This window comes from Erythranthe guttata, chromosome 1 (genome assembly GCF_056151865.1).
Source record: "Erythranthe guttata isolate IM_541 chromosome 1, IM_541, whole genome shotgun sequence".
NCBI lineage: Eukaryota > Viridiplantae > Streptophyta > Magnoliopsida > Lamiales > Phrymaceae > Erythranthe > Erythranthe guttata.
Genome location: NC_142533.1, coordinates 8,189,515 through 8,208,148, shown reverse-complemented (window position 1 = coordinate 8,208,148; position 18,634 = coordinate 8,189,515). Strand labels below are relative to the sequence as shown.

Sequence of the window (18,634 nt, the reverse complement as noted above, 5' to 3'; positions counted from 1 at the left end):
ATCGATGGTTCTGTTCATGTTGTTACATTATTATATACTGCACCGATCCCGTATGTTATTGGTTGTTTCTTTCATTAAAATGTGGTATTTAGTAAGTAATTCAAAATATTACATGAATATTATGTAATTTGAATAAATATATATCAAGTGTCAATGACTCAAGTTGAATTCTCCAATGTATAACAAGAACTGTTGTAACGAGATACTAATATATTTGATAAGGTCAAGGATACTGAGAATATTAAACCTTAATGGAGTAATTGTACTTCTGGAGTTTATAATTTAAATTTAGAATAATTTAAATTATTCATAAGTATCCAAGAAATAAATTATGGAGATCTACCATTAGGTTCATCACTGATATTTGTGAACTTTTATGGAAAAATCGTGCAAGTTTAACAATTGTAAGAAATTTGTATTTAAGTTATTGGAAAAATTCATTGCCTTTGAATTCGTGTAAATTAATATAGAAAATACAAAATATTTACATATATGATTTGATAAAAGTTTGTGTAAAGAAATGTTATGTAGCAGAAATTAAATAAAACAAGTTTTAAATCATTATCCAAAAGTATATAACTTGTGGATGTGTCTTTACGCGCAAAAACTTTATTAAAAAATTACTCAAAGAATACACACAAAAAGGTAAAGATCTTCTCTTTCATGAAGAAATCACAAGTTGATTTCTTTGTACAAGAATTCCTAAAATCAATGACGATCTATGCATAAAAGAACTCTATGAATACAAACTAATACTCAATGATATTGAAAACAAACAGACTCAATTTTGTATTAGAAAATGCTCCAACACCAAAACTCTCTGCTCTCCATTCTCTTCAGAAATCAGTAGTAAATGAACTGAGGACCTCTTCTATTTATAGAATCCGAGAATTCCTTGTTCCGCACGAAAAATAACACAGTAGAATAGATAATGGGTTAGTGAATTAATTAAATATGTGCTAAAATAATTAGCCACTAAATTTAAAATAACCGTCCAGTAACTAATAACAACTAACTAATAACAATAAACCCAATTATTTAAATAAATAAAAATGATTTAAAGAAAGTTAAAACATTAAATTATTTGTGATGTTGAAAGTCAAATATCCAACAAACTCATCATTATTGACTTTCTCATCAAAACCAATTTTAAGTGACTCCCTTTGCATCAAATACTTCAAACTCCCTCTGAATATTATATCAAATATAAAAAACAAAAGAGAGGAGTTCAAATAAATAAGGAGTTAAAAACAAAAGCAAGAACATTGGTCAAAAATTAAATAAATCATAAACTACTGCAAAAATACTTTCAAATTCATGCCTATTTTGAGCAGATTCAGAATGAGCAGAAGATCCATTATTCTGTAGTGAGAAAAATATAAACAAAATAAGATGTTGTAGAACATGTTTTAACAACCAAAGCTCTATACTCTCCACTCTCTTCAGAAATCAGTAGTAAATGAACTGATGACCTTTCCTATTTATAGAATCCGAGAGCTCCTTGTAATGCACAAAAAATAACACACTAGAAGAGATAGTTAGTGGGTTGATGGGTTAGTGGACTAATTAAACACGTGCTAAAATAATTAACCACTAAGCTCAAAATAACGGACCACTAACTAACAACAATAAACCCCATTATCTAAATAAATAAAATTTGTTGAAAGAAAGTTAAAACATTAAATTATATTTGACTTCGAAAGTCAAATATCCAAGAGTTATACCGTATTTGTATTAAGCTTTTATAAGAACTAAAAATTTGCCTTCATATATATAAAAAATTGAAACAAACAAATATTGACATTTGAAGATCGAGTGGAACAATCGAAAACGACAGCAAGATGTCGACTTTTTGATAAGCAATCGACATTAGCATGATGTTGAAAATGGCTGATAAAAATTGACATGTCAAACATTTGCCTTATAATCGACCTGCAAATTTTGACTCACCATCCAAAAAATTGACATTTGTAGGTCGATTTTTTTGATTCCACGGTTCTCAATTCGTCCATTAAATCTCTATTCTTTAACATAATGAAACAACTACGTTCTCATGGAGACTAGTTAATAAAATTTTAACAAAAAACAAACTTCGGAAAGGATATTTTTTTTTTACGGGAAAAACATAATTATATTAGGCACTCATGGCAAAAAACAGAGGGAGGGTTACACCTTCCAATGAATCCAAATTCTCACGCGAAGCAATTTCGTGAGCTAGTTTATTGGTATCACGGCTTACAAAAGGAAAGGAAATAGAAGAGAAGAGACAAGAGCGAGCTAAAACTGCCTCAATAATAGCACCGAATGAAGTAAGTGAAGAACCTCGGCCATTGAGCGCATCGATCAGTGGGAGACAATCACCCTCAATAATAATGTCAGGCCATCATAAGCTTAACGCCATAATAGTAGCTTGCAAAACAGCCCGAGCTTCCCCTCAGCAGGTAACACACGTCCAAGGTGCCTAAAATTCTGCCACCACATACTTTGACCTTGTGAATCTCTAGCAACCATAGATGTGTAATAGTGATCTTTACCTTGCAAAAAGGCAGCATCAACGTTAACTTTAATCACCCCTATTGGTGGTGGAGACCACAAGATGGCCTGGGACCGCTTGTCGATGACGCTACCACTCAAACGAGCTCCACGATATGATTCCATGTACGTGCTGTTCCATCCCACAATTTCCCCAAATGCCCGATATTCATCACCATGCAACAGCTTATTCCGGCGATCCCAAATGCTCCAAAAGAACCACTGCAGCCAGGTGAAACTGTTCTACGGAAAGCTCTCGGGCCAATTAGCTCACCCAGCTCCAAACCGAGGGAATTGTGTCGCTAGTGGGTAGAGAAATTGGTAAATGTTCCCACACCTGCCTAACTCCATGACAGTGAAAGAAAATATGCGGCAAGGAATCAGATTCTATTCCACAAATATCGTACAACGGGTCCGAGAGAATCCTCCGTCGAAACAATTCAACTTTACACGGTAAAGCTTCCATACATGATCTCCATAAGAATACCCGAATTTTTGGTGGTACGTCAAGTTTCCAAAGCCATTTCCAGTTGTAAGAGTGCGATCCACTATTTGAGCGACCAAGCCATCTTCAACGTGCAAACTATGGCGACTCATAATGTTATGATAGCAACTTTTAACCGTAAAACTACCCAAATTCGAGAAATCCCATATAATTTGAACAGCCGTTCCCGCACCTCCAATAGGAGTAGTAAGAATGCGTTGCTTGTCCACCGACCAAAAAATATTATCAAGAACCTCAGTCTTCCACGAACCCGTATTTCTGTCAATAAGGTCCGCTATCGAATTAGGGAAAGACGAGTGCACGGGCCTAGGAGTGATAAGCTTTGGGCAGTTATCATGGTAAATCCTTTCGATTTTTCTATCTGTTACCTACATGGGTGTCAGTGTTGGGTTGTGTTAGTTTTGGATTGCTCATGGTGTTACTGTGAAGGGTTGCTCAATTTGAGGCGGTGGTGGTGCTTTGGTGGTGGGTTTACGATGGCGGCAGCTGCGGTGAAGGCGTTTTTTTAGCTTGGTCTTGTGTTTTTCCGTGTGTGCTCTTTTTTTGTTACTAGGCAGGTGCACGTGCGTTGCACGTGTCGTGACAATGTGAACAATGAAATCAAATAGAAAACGACAATGTAAACACTCGAAATCAAATGGAAATATACATATTAGTACAATAGTCTTTGTCGCAAATTATATTACAATGTTAACCTTGTCACATTAAATGTATTTTCGACACCTTATTTAGAAAGAAAAGAAACCAATTGGAAGAAATAATAATAATTTGGTCTTTTATAGCATAGCAACATTGTTGTTTCATGCAAAAGGTCATAAAAATTTCCACAAGCTACCTATTAACAATATTGGAGTGCGAAAAAAAAAAGAAAAAAAAGAAAAAAGCTATTCTACTAAGATACGTAGCACAAATAAATTGCGACATAACTTAAGGTGGTGTTTGCAAAAGCTTATTTAAAAGCAAAAACAGAAGTATTGATTGTGAGTTATGTTGATTTTAAGTGCTTATTTCTAAATGTTGTGGATGTTTGTAAATGTACTGGAAAATTAACTTAAATAGAAAAAGCAAGGTCATGGGTGCTTAACAAATTATAGCTTAATTTTTTTTTTTTTGTGAGTAAATTCAAGTCCATTGTAAGGGAAAGTAGGGGAGGGGGCACTCGAACCCTAGACATTTACCCTATTGGTAAAGGCTAGGTACCAACTCTCCTAATGAGGATATAAGAGAAGTAAAAGCAAAAGTTGTTTTGCAAACACCTAAGAACAGATTATGTGAGAAAAAAACTCATAATCTATTTCTAAAAGCTTTTGCAAACACCACCTAAATATAGCAAGAATATGAATCATATAATATATTTTTTTTTAGAACGAACACTCGATTAGGGTGCTGGACCCCCAACATGTCTATAGATCAAAAACCAATAATTACATAAAGAGTGTAATATGCCACAACTCAGAAAATGGCTAAAAATGCAACTCCCAAAAAAAATAAATAAATAAACCTATAAAAAAAATAGAATAACACGGGTGAAACATTAAGCCCAAACTAATGAGAAGACATAAAAATGAGAATAATCAGAAAAAGTGAGAACATTGAGAGAGTCCACTCACCACCTCACCACAACATTTCAAGGCCACTTATAGTAAAAAAAGAAAAAAAAAATGGGAGGAACACGTATCCTTTTATAAATGTGGAAACATATGTGGTGATATTTTTGTACCTGTATAAAATTAAAATATCTCAGCTTATTTTAATACAAAAAAGTATTATTTAAAGTTTAGAATAGCTTAATAATTATTAGAGATCATGGGGTGTTTTTTTTTCTTTTTTTTTTTTACATTATCTCAAAAAAAAAATACTTTAACACAAAATAATTCTTTGTAGAGAATATAGAAAATAATTTATAATATAAAATGTTGCATATAATTTAAGTTTAGCACCTCAAGTTTTAGGACTCTATATATATTTTATCTACAATAATAAATTGTAGATTTACTTTTTAATTTTAAATTTTTATTTTTAGTGTAACTTTATCATTTGTTTACTTTCCTCAAGTACCTATAAAACTAATTGAAATATTGGGAAAACTAAAAATATCATAAATAAAAAAAATAAAGTTTGACCTAGACGACTATTAAAATACAATTAAACAATACTTCATTTGAAAGCTCTTGTAATTTAAAATGAAAAAAATATAATTTTTTTTTAAATTCAAAGTATTTTAGGAGTTGTGATCGAAAAAAATATTATTCAGTTTCAATGGCCGCTCGGGATTGGAAATGGGTGATGATTTGGTGGAGTGTGGAGAAGTTCTCAGGGAGACAATGTGCGGTTGATGGTGAAGCTCATGCAGCTCTTCGTGCGCTACTTAAAGCCCAAGGAAAAGGCTAGAGGTCCATTATTCTAGAAGGAGATTGCAAATGCGTTATCGATGCCCTTCATGCTGGTGGTTCTCCATCTTCTTTCGGAGCTTTTGTGGAAGAATGTTTAATTATTTCTCGTTCCTTTACTTCATGTATTTTTTATTTTGTTAGATGGACTGGGAATCTCTTGGCCCATGTCCTCGCTTCAATGGGAGATTCATCTTGTATTGAAGGATCTAATTTTCTCCAATCCTTTGCTATTTATGCCTAATGATATCCATTTTTTCCTATAAAAAAAACCGTTGCTTATACAATTAAGTATTGTATTAAATATTAATCAAATTACTTCATTGTCCTTTGAATCTTATCACACCGAAATATACATATATAGAAGAATAGTTTTATCACTGCATATATAGAAGGAAAGAAACCTTTCTAACATATTAAATTTCCCATTATATTTTGTCAAGTTGTGTCCTTCCTTTTATTTGTTCGCAAATAAATTACGGAAAAGAAAGAAAAATGGAAAATATACAGTTAAACTTACCATTAACAAAAATTTGAACTCAAACTTATCAAGAAATATATAGTGTATACATACTATACTATGTAGCACGGACACGGAAACGGTGATACGGGAAAATGGGGAAACGGCATTATCCAAAAATGGGGATACGTGAACTTGGGGGAAACGTGTAAATATTAAAAGTATATGGGTGTATCTATAAATATTCTATATAAACATATATAAGTTTTTATTTATATATAAATTCTTTTTATATATTTTTATACAAACATATTGAAAATAAATTTTACTATCAACTATTAATTTGCACTCGATCATTAAACCATGTAAATAATTAGAGAAACAACAAAAATATTTAAAAATTTGCTATTCAAACATGATTCTAACTTTTTAAAAATTGCAAAATGGCCCTTAAGGTGTCCGACAGGTGTCTTCGAGCTTCTGACACGAAACGTTTCCGAGACGCGGAAACGTAGAGAAGTTGAAGTTTTCGTGCTACAAAGGCTCTATATGTATTTCAATATAAAACAATCAGAACTTGAAATTCTCAATGATATGAACAGAAGTCTAGACAGGCTCGTGTGTCGTCTTCTTGATCTTCCTATCAGTATTATTTATTAACATCGAGAGTCCAGACAACTTTATTTTAGGAGAAAATTGTTATGTGAATCCTTAATTCAAATAGAATTTCAATCAAAATTTAGAATTTTTAAATATTCATATATTTATAAGCACACGTACCCATGTAGAAATAATGTTATTTTTACATGTACATTTGTAAATTAAATATCCCTTAGAAATTACTGAATGAAACATATTCTTCTTCCGGACATGAGTAAAATACCATTTATCTTCATAGATTCACACATAATTTATTCAGATAAATATCAAAAAATAACAAATAATTATTGTGAAAAAAAATACACAAAATAAAAAACCTGAATAAATGGTACCAAATACATGACATAAAAATATTGAAGATAGAACCCCTTTCTTCAATCTGGAAACTATTCAATTATTTATTTATCCAAGACTGGGAAAATGATGAAGAATGAGCATAGGGTATTCATTTCTTCTGGGACTATTAAGTTCACATAATAAAAGATTTAAATTATTAATTAATGCATGTACAAACTTATGAGTTAAAGGGGATGTTACTTTGTTATTCAATGTTCAATGACTATTCGAATTATATATGTGTCAGTTCTTTGTTTAAGGAATCCTATAATTTGTTTAGTGAATTTAAGAGGATATTTGTAACGTTATCTAATTTGTTCAAGAAATTAAATTAATTACTAACCAATGTTACGAAATTGACCTTGAAGTCTTATCTATTTAAAGGGGTAGTTTTGAACACACATAAAATGGAAGAAACTCTCCTAAGATTCACACTTTTATAAGAAGTATAGATCTTCTAAATTTTCTTTTTCTTTTTCTTTTTTGGTTCTGCAAATATTTATTTATTGGTCTTTCAACAACAAACAAGAGAAATTAAATTAATGTGCACATTACAAATAAGCCCCTCAAGGGATATTCATAAACGGGTTCTGACAAAAAAACTATTTTACATAAAAGTCCATACATTGTTCAAATGTGTGTAAAAAACTAAAATACCCTTCACATTTTAATATGCTCCAATTTCATAATTAAATTTAATTTAACCTCAATTTGACCCCAAATTTCACAAATTATTTAATTTTGACCCAAAACTCAATTTTGAGTACAATTTCATCCGTCGTCGCCATTGACAGCCGATCTCCGGCGTTTACTTTTTTTTTTTTCCTGCTTCTACCGCCGTTGACCGGCCGTCAAGTCATATTAACTATATTAGTGATAAACACTGTAATACTAACTATACTACAATTTCACACAATAATATTGATATATTAGTCTCTAGCTCAGTAATATTAACACAACAAAAGTGATTATTATTGTGTAATAGAGTAATATTAATATGTTGACCGTTCAACAAAGGCAAACATAATATTGATGTGGTTGACTGTAATATTTCAGTCATGCAGAGTAATATTACTATAACAACAGTAATATTAATGTCATCCAGAATATTATTATTGTGTTTATTGTAATATTACAATAGTAGACAATAATATTATTACGTTAACCCGTCAACAACTCAAACAAAAAAAATATTGATGTGGTTAACAATAATGTTATTGTGTTTACAGTAATTTTCCCGTCAACGACAGTAATGTAATTACGTTGACTTGTCAGCAAATCAAAAAAAATAAAAAGAAGCCAAAAGAAGTAATAATATTGCCGCTGACAGTAATTGTACTGCTAACGACAGTACAATTACATAAATATATTGTCAACGACAGTACAATTACTGTTACCAACAGTATAATTATTGTTAATGACAGTACAATTACGGTCAACGTTCAGCGACTAGCGTAAAAAAAATGGACAAAAATTTTAGGGCAAAAAATGTCAACGCCGGAAACCGGCGGCGGAAAAAGCAGACAAAAAAAAAAAATCAACGCCAGAGACCGGCGCCATAAAAAGATTTTGAGAAAAAAAAAGTTAAAATTAGATTTTTGTCGTCAAAATTGATTAAATTGGGGTTGCATTTAAGAATTGAGTGTAAATGGTTGGGGGTACTTTTGTCATATACACTAATTTTTCCTTTATTTATAATACACTAGCATTTTTTCCCGATGCACGGGATAACATTTCAAAAGTGAAAATCAGGATTAGTTTAATATATGACAATAGCAATTAATAGAATTTATTAGTGATATCGGTAACAACATTAATATTCATACAAATTTAATGATACAAACTATTTTCGAAAACAAATACATAAACTTAATTGTCATAATATGAAATTGATCATTAAATAAATGAAGGAAAGAAGAATTAGAGAAAATAGACTGAAAAATAGGAGATAAACATAATAATGACAAATAAAAAATATAGTGTTGTGGATCAGGACTATGCTAGTCGAGATTTGGTGTGAAATAATTAGAGAAAAAAAGTGATTGCGAAATATGAGGTATATATATATATATATATATATATATATATATATATATATATATATATATACAAAAAATGTTGTTTTTTTTCAAATATGCCATTAGGGTTTCTTAGGTTGCCATAGCGTTTCTTTCTTTTATATATAAGATATTAAAGGGATGGACTTATTGATGAAAGAGATATAACCCATGAACCTAGAATAATAAAGATGGTTGGTCAGAGACTTATGCATAAAAACCCCTGAACTTAATATTAGTATTAGTATTACTGTCTGTATTAACATCGATATTAGTATCCGTATTGGTATCAAAATTTGTAGTGGCGTATACATCTTATCTCATGTGTTATATTTATAAGTTGTATTGTTGTTTGAGTAATGTGCATCACTGATTGAACGCCTTTAGTGATAAACTTGCAGGTTATTTGAATATTTATTGTGTTGCTTCTCTGCTACCGTCTTTATTGTTAAGTTTGTTATTTTGCAGAAGATTCACATGGTGTAGTAGATTGCATTCCATGAAATAGAGTTATACCATGTGTTTTAAATGGTTTCATTTAATCTTCACATCGTGTTTTGCGCGTTTCACGTTTTCTTCTTTGTAATATTTAATTGAATTTTTATATGTTACAACTCTAAATTAAGAGATAACGTTTATGTTTTTTTATTTCCTTCTATTTTGTTTTACTTGATTGGTGTTGTTATAAAGAGATAGTCGTTTACATATTATTACATTTCTCATTTTGAAACTGAACTCCGTACAACGCAAGGGGTGAAGTACTGGTACTAGTTCAAGAACAATCATTTTGAATGCATTACAGAACGGGCCATTTTTTTTTTACAATATTTCGGGTTTTTTTTTTGAGAATTGGGGTCATTTTGTAATTATTTACAAAAATACAATAAAGCGTCGTTTAAAAGGACGCGTTTTAAGGGCCGTTGGATTGAGCTGAGATTGACGGCCAGATCTCCTATCTTGTTCTCCTAATCTGACGGCCAGAGATTAATCTGGGCAATCGGACGGCCGCTAAAAGGCGTCGTTTAAAACGACGCCCTTTGGTGCGCCACACTGGATTACAGCGTCATTTAATATGACGCCTTTTACCAGCCGTTTGATTGTGTTTATATCAACGGCTGGATTTGAGCTAAGGTTTTTTAAATTTACTTAATTTTTTTTATTGTTAAATTGGAATACTTAATTGAATTTTAATTTTAAATTAATTATTTATAGTATAATAAATAAATTTTCCTTCATTTATTTATGCAATTTATTTTATAATTCACTATAAAATAATACGAATTTGGAACATTTTTTTTCATTCCAATTTCCGATATTCCGATTTTTGATTTTTTCGATTATTTTTGGAACGGAATTGGAATTACATATAAAATTATTGGAAATTCCGATTTTCGATCCGATTGTATTTCTGAAATAATCATGTCTGAATTATGTTGGAAATATATATATATATATATATATATATATATATATATATATATATATATATATATATATATATATATATATATATATATATATATATATATATATATATATATATTGTATTTTTGAATTATTTTTCTATTGATGTTTTGCAAGAATTATAGTTGCTTTGATAAATCAATTATGTTGTTTTTACAAGTGTTTAAATTTTATTTGATTGAACTTTGCTTTGGATTCTTGCCTTTTGTCGGAAAATTACGAAAATATTAAAAAACAATACTAAAAATTACCATTATTTCCGATTTTGGAACAAAACATTAAGAATTAATGCAATTTCCTAAAATTCCGAAATTCCGCCGATTCCGAGGTATTCCGAAATTGGAATGGATTTTGAAATTCCGATTTTTTTGGAACGGAAATTGGAACCTATTTTTAACTTCCGAAAAAATTGGAAAATTTCAAAAAAAGGCATTTCCGATCCATTCCGTCCGATTTCCATATTTTGTTAAATAAAAATAAAATGCCTAATTATTGGGAAATATTTTTTGTCTCTAAATCCTTTAGTTTATTTAATTTGTTTTTTATTGAATAACTAAAATACGAAAAAGTTTTAATAAATAACCAACATAAACTACAATAATAATATCACCAATGACGGTGACCTCCGGTGCCACATCTCGGGGGCCTTCTAGTCCTGTAACCTCTACCAACTTGTTCATCTTCATCACTCGAAGAATTTGCGGATTGAGAATAAGGAATAGGTGTGATCTGATGATCTACCGGTCGCGAAGACGAAAACTGATGCGTAGACCCCAAATGAATTGGGTCCTCCGAATTCATATTCGGATTAAAGTAGGGGTATGGGGTGTACGGATCTGCATCAACGAGATTATAATTAAACTCACAGTTGTAGATAGTATTAAAAATAAAATCAAAGGTACTAAACATACCAGATGGATGCCCGTGTGATCTAGGATCTGTATAATTATCGAATGCCGGATAATATGCACGAGAAGAAGTTCCTGCCTCGCCAGCGTACATCTGAGTCTGTGACTGAGGCATTTGAGACAGTGGTATCTGAGTCTGAGTCTGAGCGTGAGTCTGAGTATAAGGCATCTCAGATTGAGGCCTATCTGAAGGTCCGTGTCGAGACTCTAAGACATTAAGACATGTTCTGAGAGTCGGTAAATACGAACGATAGCCATCCCGGGGCATGTCTCCGCCATCAACAGAAACAATCAACGATCGAAGATGCTGAATCTGAAATAAGTAATAAGAAATATTTTATTTTTAGAAGACATACATTAATAAAAATTATATAATACACAAAATTTTATAATAAATAAATTTGAATACGTACCACTGTATCCATTGAAATCTGACCTCCAACCTGAAATCCTGTACGATCAGATGGGGTAATCGGTGATATGAAACGACGTGTGTGCAGTTCATACCACTCAAAATAACCATCTTCTGTAGTCTGACTGTCACTGGCATATGGATAATCAATAATATAATCGAGTCTATTATCCCAAGCGGTAACATGCGAAACATGTGTAAGCCTCCAGTCTCGGTTGGTAGCACCTGTACGGTTAGCATTGACGTGCATCCGGAAATCCGTCTCAGTATTTTCAGGAGGTTCAGGTATGGGTTGTACCATCCCGAACTGACGTACTATTCTGTCTGGTCGATGCATCTCCACAATTGCGTAGCATATCAAGGGGACTCTAAATACCCATATACCTGAACATGCGATCGCCGAATCACCAGCTACAGCCTGATACTCCGGATCATCCAGATCATATGGCATCCATATAAACTGATCTGGGAGCATCTGATCCAACATCATCCTAAAAATACGAAGAACATGTGCACCAGTCTCAATGAAGCTGACATGGTTGGTCCACCTGTGATATATTATTATATATTATACAAAAAATTTATACACAAATCACCGTAACAATAATGCAAAAATAATTTAACATAAATCTCAAAACCATTACCGTGCACCGTAAGGTGGTACGGGAAACTCATATCCTGCATACTCAAGTGTTGTGTCCCATTTCGCCAGAGTAGGTATGGGCCTTGATGGAGGAATCCGCATCCATGCCCATATCTGTTAAATAATACAAGAATATAATTTTTTTAAAATATAAACTGCAAATTAAATGTATTAATGTACTAAATTATATAAGTAATTCATATGTTACCTGTAATAATTGAACAGGACCACTGATTTCTTTTGCAGATATCTTCGATGCTTTGCACAACTCGTGGTAGAGGACTGCTAGAGTACAACTACCCCAACTATATGAACTGACAGCATCAAGATCTTCTAAATGTCTCAAATACAGCAACGGAATAGAGTCGCCAGTGTGATCGGGACACATAATCCCCCCTACTATGAGAAAAGCAATCCCTCGAGTGTAATGAACAAGATGCTCATATGTACTATTATCAAGAACGGGATTATTGATTAAATATTCACTAAGGGCTTTGACGCTCAACTTCGATCCTTTTATCTTTGATGAATCCGGTGCAAATCCCAGCCATGTCATACAATACTGCTGCCACTCACGAGTCCTACGATGAGTATCAACTCCTATGACCGGACGTCCGTCAACCGGTAGTCCGTATATCAACGCCACGTCCTGTAGGGTGACTGTCACCTCCCATACACGCAAGTGAAATGTGTGAGTCTCCTGGCGCCATCTCTCTACTAATGCAGTGATAAGTGCCCAATATGCTTGCATACGTCGACATCGATATACACCATATAACTTCATCTGGACCAAAAAAGATAACACCCGAGGATGAGGATGAGGGTTGTGCGGCCTATGAAAGACACTCCATATCCCATGATCACTTCGTCTAACTCGTATGCTCGTATCCATATTAGACTCTGTCAAAGCACTTGATCTATGATCATTCTGAAGATACAGAAGTGAGGGATCTCGGGGACCGTATACAGCGTTCTCCATTTCAATCCTGTTTCAAGTTCATGTGAAAGCACATAAGATGATGATGATTATTATTATTATTATTATTATTATTATTATTATTATTATTATTATTATTATTATTATTATTATTATTATTATTATTATTATTATTATTATTATTATTATTATTATTATTATTATTATTATTATTATTATTATTATTATTATTATTATTATTATTATTATTATTATTATTATTATTATTATTATTATTATTATTATTATTATTATTATTATTATTATTATTATTATTATTATTATTATTATTATTATTATTATTATTATTATTATTATTATTATTATTATTATTATTATTATTATTATTATTATTATTATTATTATTATTATTATTATTATTATTATTATTATTATTATTATTATTATTATTATTATTATTATTATTATTATTATTATTATTATTATTATTATTATTATTATTATTATTATTATTATTATTATTATTATTATTATTATTATTATTATTATTATTATTATTATTATTATTATTATTATTATTATTATTATTATTATTATTATTATTATTATTATTATTATTATTATTATTATTATTATTATTATTATTATTATTATTATTATTATTATTATTATTATTATTATTATTATTATTATTATTATTATTATTATTATTATTATTATTATTATTATTATTATTATTATTATTATTATTATTATTATTATTATTATTATTATTATTATTATTATTATTATTATTATTATTATTATTATTATTATTATTATTATTATTATTATTATTATTATTATTATTATTATTATTATTATTATTATTATTATTATTATTATTATTATTATTATTATTATTATTATTATTATTATTATTATTATTATTATTATTATTATTATTATTATTATTATTATTATTATTATTATTATTATTATTATTATTATTATTATTCTTATTATTATTATTATTATTATTATTATTATTATTATTATTATTATTATTATTATTATTATTATTATTATTATTATTATTATTATTATTATTATTATTATTATTATTATTATTATTATTATTATTATTATTATTATTATTATTATTATTATTATTATTATTATTATTATTATTATTATTATTATTATTATTATTATTATTGTTATTATTGTTATTATTATTATTATTATTATTATTATTATTATTATTATTATTATTATTGTTATTATTGTTATTATTATTATTATTATTATTATTATTATTATTATTATTATTATTATTATTATTATTATTATTATTATTATTATTATTATTATTATTATTATTATTATTATTGCGTTTCTTGTTTTATTTCTATTTCAGGGTTTTATTAGGTATTTTTGTCGAGTCGAAGCCATTTGAAAGCGAAAGCGAAACCGAATTTTCAAGTCAAACATTACATAACATAACATAACGTAACATAAACTAACAAACACAACATAACATAACATAACCTAACATAACATAACATAGAACATAAAATAACTAGTGTGATTCTTGTGTTGCCCGAGATTTTCTTCTAGCACGCGCTTGTGGTCGGTCCATTTCGTTACGAATACGAGAACTTTCTGGCCTACCCCGTCGTGTAGCTTTCCGTAGGGTAACATCGTGAAATAGCTCAAAATCTGCATCCTCCCAGCACATTTCAGGCAGCAAAGGGTGAAACACGCCACTATATGTGTTCTTATGGTTTCTAACACTGTAGTACTCGGCAACCAAAGTTTCGGCATCCAAACGGAAATCACGACATACATGTTGCACATGAGAACAAGGAATCCCAAACAAGGTCCACTTATTACACGAGCATTCTTTGGCCCTAAGATCGACACAATGTGTTTTTCCTCCACCTCCTTGAGGTTTTGCCCTGGTGAATACCTCACCAGCGTAGTTGCGAGTGTTGAACCTTCTCATGTAATGTGTCGTCGAATGTTCCTCCCATAATTTGAACTTCTTCAATGGAAATTCGGCCCATCGTTGTCCCAATTGCTCCCATTTATTACCTTTCGCTACTCGATTAATAAAGTGCTTAACCACTCGATGAAATGTAAAATCCACAATAGCTGTGACAGGCAGTTTACGAGCACCTTTCAAAGCACCATTGATGGACTCGGACAAGTTGGTCGTCAACTGACCGCGTCGAGACCCTCCATCATGTGCTAAAGTCCACTTTTCTCGATCCATGTTCATCAAGTATCTGAGTGCATTGGGATTTTCCTCCCCAATCTTGTCCAAATACCGGTTCAGCTTCCAAACCTGAGATTGTTTTCCAGCAGCGTAACAAAAATCTTTCACCACAATGCTCTTAAACTTGGCGTTGACATTTGAACAAACATGCCTAAAACAAAATCGATGGGTGATACGAGGGGGCCGAAACTCGGGCATTGAATCGATGGCACTTAAAATACCGGTTCCTCGATCCGAAATTATACAAATACCATCCGATATGCCCGAAAGTAAATGTTTGTCAATGCATTTGAAAAACCACTTCCATGCACTTGCGGTCTCTTCATCAACAATTGCATACGCAAGTGGTAAAACTTGTTGATTCGCATCCAAACACACAGCAAGCAACATCTTATGTTTGTACTTAGTGTACAAATGAGTTCCATCGACGCTGATCACCCGACGACAGTATTTGAAACCATCAATACACGGCTTGAAGGCCCAGAAGACGTATTTGATTATGAATTTCGATGGATGATTTGTCGCGTGATGTTCCCACTCAACAGCTGTGCCTGGATTCCTTTGTTGCAGTGCTTTCATAAATTTTGGCAACTTCTGGACCGAACTCTCCCATGTTCCATATACATTTTCTCTGCATCGCTTCGAAGTGTACCATGCCTTCATGTAGGATATCTCATATCCTATTTGCGCGGTCACAATCTCTCTTGCCTTTGAAATCTCACAAACTGGATTTTCACGAACACTTTTCAATAGAATTGCGGCGCAATAATTGATGTTCAAGTTGCCATGATTATTTGTCATCCCTTGCATACCGCAACTATGATCGCCATCGTAGATCCCAATTCTAAATTGTCCTCTATCCCCAATTCTTGATGCCCTTAGCCTCCATCTGCAAGGTCTTGCTTCAGTGTCGTGTTTGCAGATAACCTTCCAAGTTCTTTTTGTACTTTCGATAACTTTAAACTCTCTTCTGGCAAATCGAATGGAGTGGTCTCTAACGGCTGAAATGACCCTTGCTTTACTATCAAAAATCATCCCCTTTTCGAGAGTACCTTTGCTGCTATCATAAAATTTTGACCACATACCCGACGGAACATCAATGGAATCGGCTGGGATTTCAGGAAATGACAGAGAGTAGAACGAAGGTGGATCATAAAACTAAGTAGGAGGTTCTGCAAATGATGGATTGCTGACATGAACATGGGAAGTTGATGGAATTTCTGGTTGCGATATTGTTTGTACAACGTCATCAACGGCTTCGATATTCTCATCATTGTTCTCTTCACCACTATCATCATCGTCTCCATGGTCGGAGGGTTCAAAGTCGCTTCGAACATTTGGCCCATGTGCGTCTCCGAAAGGATCATCGTCATCATTATTATCACAATGACGAGTTTCATTAGGAAGATCAAAATTTTCACGAGCATTTCTCATGCCACTTGATTCCCCAATATGTACCCCAAGATTTTGATAAGAATGCCTCGATGGCCCCGCTTCAAAGCCCATATTAGAAAACCCTTGTGTAACCGCAACTAACTCAGGACTTGTTTGCATAAATGAATTGTACGCATCATTCAAATCAAAATGTTGTGAAGGTCTCGAAGGGGAGTAGAGAGGTTCTGATGTAGTGAATTGTGAAGGTCTGGAAGGGGAATAGAGAGGTTCTGATGTACTGAATTGTGAAGGTCTCGGAGGGGAGTAGAGAGGCTCTGATGTAGTGAATTGTGAAGGCATCAAAGGATTGTATAAAGGCTGAGACTCAACATAAACATCTATGGAATCGTTTCCTTCATCCGGGTGCAAATAGATTTCTAAATCATCATCACTTGTTATCTCAGAAACTATCTCGCTCCACTGATTTTGATACCATCGTGATATTTTGCCCGACACCGATAACACAAATTCATTTCTATCTATTCGGCAACGTGAGTATATTTTCGCCAAGAAGTCTGAGAAAGATATATCGCGTTTCACTCGTACGACTGTATGATGAGATTGATCATAATTCACTGACACTCCATCATAAACAATCTGGCCTCCTATGTACACGAAAACTTTGACAGTATTCCTACCCGGAGTCGCCATTGAAACCCTATATTTTAATATTTTGAGATTATTATTTTTATTTCGAAATATTTAATATTTTCTATTTCTTTTTACAGCTACAAACACTTATGTTATATTATAAATCAATTAAAACAAACACTTATATTTTCTAATTCTTTTTATAATTTGATAGTTCCAAAACTATTAATTTGTATATTATAAATCCTAAACACATTGTGTAACTCGTAATTTTTCGACATATTCACATAACACTAACCAGTTAAAAACAAACAATTTGTATAAATTAGCAAACTTATCATTCAAGTAAGACTTAAATTAACCAATAAAATATTTAATTTACCTCAAAGATAATTGTAGATTTGCTAGCACCCACAATCACTACTCAATCCACCACAAGTTGAACTTCCACCTATTTATAATAATAAAAAGACCATCAAAATAAAAATTTCAGCAATTATTTAAAAATGGGGGAAAAAAACACAGCTCCAAAACTACTACATTTGTACGATATAACAAATAATTACCTTCAAAATATTATTATTTGCTAGCTACAAAAATTCCTTCTCAAAACACCATAAATTAAGCTTCCACCTAGTTATAACAATAAATTATATATATTTTAACAATACAAGAAATAATTTATCTCCAAATTAATTGATAATTTACTAGATCAAAATTTCATTAATCCACCATTAATAAAAAATTAACAAAATTATATTAATAATTAAAATTCTATTTAACTATAATAATAATTGAAAGAGTGAAAAAAATTACCTCAATAAGTACCCTGCTGAAATTAATTAAATTACCTACATTAGTTAAAATATAAATTAAACAATAAAATAATAATTAACAGTGTAGTTAAAATATAAATTAAACAATAAAATAATAATTAACAAATAAAAAATGGAGAGAAGAGAAAACTTACGGTGGTGTTGGGAAGAAGGGAGCAAGGCAGCAGCAAATGTGGTTAAGGGATAAATATATATATATATATATATAT

The 18,634-nt window shown here is 31.1% G+C and overlaps 1 protein-coding gene across 3 annotated transcripts; it reads right to left on the bottom strand.

Annotated features, from left to right (window-relative positions):
- Positions 1-10,906: 10,906 nt before the first annotated feature.
- LOC105974506 (serine/threonine-protein phosphatase 7 long form homolog) lies at positions 10,907-18,634 on the bottom strand. Of its 3 annotated transcripts, XM_088819469.1 has the most exons (10): positions 18,560-18,603; positions 18,406-18,440; positions 18,156-18,222; positions 17,972-18,040; positions 15,816-17,656; positions 12,576-12,967; positions 12,369-12,481; positions 11,726-12,272; positions 11,316-11,625; positions 10,907-11,240 (listed from the first exon to the last, which is right to left on the bottom strand). In XM_088819469.1, the coding sequence occupies exons 5-10, from the start codon at positions 16,645-16,647 to the stop codon at positions 11,011-11,013; spliced, it is 2,424 nt and encodes an 807-aa protein (XP_088675595.1). In that variant the 5' UTR covers positions 16,648-17,656; positions 17,972-18,040; positions 18,156-18,222; positions 18,406-18,440; positions 18,560-18,603; the 3' UTR covers positions 10,907-11,010. The 3 variants fall into 3 exon arrangements, with proteins under 3 accessions (XP_088675595.1, XP_088675591.1, XP_088675597.1); XM_088819465.1 differs by lacking the exon at positions 18,156-18,222 and having other exon boundaries at positions 18,560-18,634; XM_088819471.1 differs by lacking the exon at positions 15,816-17,656 and having other exon boundaries at positions 12,576-13,353; positions 18,560-18,601.